Source organism: Parasteatoda tepidariorum, chromosome 1 (assembly GCF_043381705.1).
Source record: "Parasteatoda tepidariorum isolate YZ-2023 chromosome 1, CAS_Ptep_4.0, whole genome shotgun sequence".
Taxonomy (NCBI): domain Eukaryota; kingdom Metazoa; phylum Arthropoda; class Arachnida; order Araneae; family Theridiidae; genus Parasteatoda; species Parasteatoda tepidariorum.
In genome coordinates, this window is record NC_092204.1 from 85949735 (window position 1) to 85953697 (window position 3963).

At 30.4% G+C, this 3963-nt stretch overlaps 1 protein-coding gene across 1 annotated transcript; it reads right to left on the bottom strand.

The window, feature by feature from the left end:
- Positions 1–1020: 1020 nt before the first annotated feature.
- On the bottom strand, positions 1021–1473 carry LOC139426608 (protein GVQW3-like). Its single transcript, XM_071185942.1, has one exon. It carries the CDS (start codon positions 1471–1473, stop codon positions 1021–1023), a length of 453 nt encoding a protein of 150 aa, XP_071042043.1.
- Positions 1474–3963: the final 2490 nt, after the last annotated feature.

A 3963-nucleotide genomic window follows, 5' to 3' on the forward strand; every position in this document is an offset into this window, starting at 1 on the left:
ATTAAAGAAATGTGTAATTGGGTGGCCTAGAAGTTAAAATTCCGCTATTTGAATGCTTTTGTCTCAATTCGTTGTGGTAAAAGACCGTTTACTAGTTAATATCACACCCGAAAAGAAAGATGATTTTGAAGGACGATTTTCACATTATGATAGAAATATCAGTAATGAGCTCAATCATAACACTGATTAAAGGTCTGAATAAATATGTATCTGGTTTATAAATAGATATACCATAATAATAACATACCCCATTAATCTCATACTAATGCGTTTCTGGATATCATTAACTGAATACATCACATTCGGATGGAAATCAAAAATATTCTGAACAAATCTTATTCGCATTTTAGGACAAATAATCATTTGAACACTAGCACAGGCACCATCCATCAAACGATCAAAACTAGTGAAGTCTTATCGAACAGAACAGTTGGAAAATCAATAAATAATCAATCAATAAATAAATAATCAATCAGTCAATAAATGTAAGATGTTATACGAAATCAGTGAGAGCCAGAATAGCTTTACTTTGAAATGAATTAGTAGCATTCCACCTTGATTAAGATATTAATGTTTTCTTTTTTTCCTTCTTTTTTTGTTGCAACATTTTAATATCGTCTTTTAAATCATAACCATTTCCAATCATTACTTTCTTAAAAACGTCCAATCTCTTCAAAAACACATAAATCGGAAATAACAGTCGACATGTTTTAAGCGCTCAAAAATAAGCTCTTATTTTTAAGATTTGCCAGGCGTGAATGAGAGGAAACAAAAGTGATTTGAAATATAACACATCGGCTGATAAGTTCCCGGTCTAATGAAGTAAACTCAACTTTTTTAGTAAAATTCAAATTTATTCATCAACATAGTCTCCTTTAAGAGATAAACAATCACTTCATCGCCTCTCGAACATCTCTATACCTCTCTTAAAAGAAGAACCATTTTTGGCCTCAAAATAGGCGTTTGTTTCGGCAATCACTTCCTCATTCGTGCTGAATCTCTTACCCGCGAGCATTTTTTTCAAGTCTGCAAACAAGTAGAAGTCACTAGGAGCGAAATCTGGTGAATAGGGTGAATAGGGGGTTTCTGACACAACGTCAAACAGCTCTCAGAATCATCAATTCGTTGTTGTTTTTGGTCAACTGTTAGCACACGCGGCACCCACTTCGAAAACAGCTTTCTCATAAACAAATGTTCGTGCAAAATGAAGCCTATGCGCTCTTTTGATATATTTAGAGTATCAGCTATGTCATGCAACTTCACTTTGCGGTTTTCTATAACAATTTTGTGGACTTTTATTATGTTTTCCGGATTAACCACATCTTTAGGGCGTCCAGAGCGTGGCGCATTTTCAACATTTGTACGACCACGTTTAAAATCAGCGAACCAGTCAATAATGGTCGATTTTCCTGATGAAGAACCCGGATAACACTTATCGAGCCAAGCTTTAGTTTCTACCGTGTTTTTTCCCATTAAGTAACAATGTTTAATAAGAACACGAAATTCTTTTTTATTCATTGCTTCAATAATATAAATTGGTGTTCGATTAAAATCACTGTAACTTTAAAGTCAATCGGCAGGTAGTTATAAAATTTTGACACCTTTTATTTGAAGGTTAAGACTTGCTAAACAAAATACTAATTCTGCATTTAGGGAGCCATCTCTATGTCAGACCGGAAACTTATCAGCCGATGTGTTAAAAGGTAAAGTTTCCAACGCAAAAGGGAAAAATAAAAGTGTACAACAAAACTAGAAAAACAGCAGTTCCCGAGAGAGAGAAAAGATTAAAATCAGAACAAGACAAGCCACAGTGTCCAAGTGGGACAAATTGGAGTAAAATGCATTTCCATGCGTTATGAATGAATGTCGTTAACAAGCAGATTAGTATTCATATGAATAAAAACAAGATTCCAGTGATTTTATTCACATAAATGTTGCTTCCCTTGCTAACGACATTAGTTCCTCACCATAGCGCAAGGAAGTACATTTTACTCTAGTTTGCCCTTCTCGGTTACTGTGGTTATTCTTGTTCTGTTTTTCATCTTCTTTCTCTCTCGGCTACTGTGGTTTTTCTAGTTTTTTTTTCACCTTTATTTTTTAATTTTCCGTCAGCAACTTTACGTTTTATATTTCAAATCACCTTTGTTTTTTCTCATTCACGTCTAACAAATCTTGAAAAGGGGCATCTGTTTATGAGCGCTTGAAACGTGTAGACTGTTATTTCCAATTTGTATATAGTTGAAGCGAATGAAGCTTTTAAACAAGTAACATTTCCAATCGTATTTATTAAAATTAATTTCACATTCAAAACTTAAATGTAATAAAAGTTTAATCAATAAACAGCACTTCTGTGGTATCATCTTATTCAGCTTCCGCGTATATCATTTCCAATTTGTATATATATATTTTGTATATTTGTATATCATTTCCAATTTGTATACAATTTGTATATATTTGAAGCGAATGAAGCTTTCAAACAAGTAACATTTCCAATCATATTTATTAAAATTAATTTCACAATCAAAACTTAAATATAATAAAAGTTTCATTAATAAGCAGCACTTCTGTGGTATCATCTTATTCAGCTTCCGCGTATATCATTTCCAATATGTATATATATATTTTGTATATTTGTATATCATTTCCAATTTGTATATATATATTTTGTATATTTGTATATTATTTCCAATTTGTATATATTTGAAGCGAATGAAGCTTTCAAACAAGTAACATTTCCAATCATATTTATTAAAATTAATTTTAATTTCGCATTCAAAACTTAAATATAATAAAAGTTTCATTAATAAACAGCACTTCTGTGGTATTCAGCTACCGCGTAAAATGAATAATTCAAAAGTTACGTTGAAAGAAAGATAAATGGGTAACAAAGTTATTTAAAGCGAAAGAATGTTTTCCAAATCCAAATTAAAAGCATATTTGCATCATTTATTATACATTCCAAGTAAAATTATCATCCATTTGTAATCTAAAAGCATATTTTTATTCAATACCATTCAAAACGATAAAAACATTTTTTCACTCAAATCAAAATATTTTCCATTCTATTGTAATAGCAGCCTTCTTATTGATATTCCAATGGGTTTTGAATGTAGACGAGAAAAGGTTGAAAATATTTGAAAAAATTTAAAGAAAAAAATAACTCCGCATAAATACTTTTCCAAAATTCAAGGTTTTCAGTAGTATTTTATTTATTCATGAATTCTGAAATAGTTTTTCATTCTTTTATTTATTTATTTATTTTTTTTTAAGTACGAAGCTGCTGCTTAATATTTAAATTTTCACCTCCTATCGTTTTGGAAGTTTTATACTTTCCTTTCTCGCCGAATCCTAATGTTTACAAATTACGAGTGGATGATATTTGTTTCTGTAAAAAAGATTATCTGAACCACGTGGAGGATTTTAATGAACTATCCATTTTGAAATTTGTGTAGTTTTTTTAAGCTGGTAGCAGCAAGTTTATCGTAACGCTGATTGTATAGTTTACGTTCAGTTTTAATTTCAATTTTAGTTTTGATAATCACTTGGAAAGGGTTTTTTTAATACAAAATGATTGCTTAGTAGTTTAAAACACATTTTAGTCTTAACTTGTCGAACAATTTCTGATATAGAAGACATTATAGGTTCTGTTAAATAAGATTATCAAACTCTGACGAATAACTATGAAGGTCAAAATGAGAAAATTAGAATTTGGCTAATCAAAAATCAAATGATCTGCCCGATGAAACTAAATTATGTTCAATTAACGAGAAAACTTTCTTCAGGTTTTTCCCGATAAAAAAATTTGTTTCAAGTGATTTTAATCCCACAATTACTCTATTTGATTTGAAATAGGTTTTCATCCTTTCCATTTTCCCACATAAAAAATTAAATTCGTTGCGATAAATATTAAAGCTTCTTATTACTCAATACAAGAGATATCTGTATACCACACGTTAAACCAAA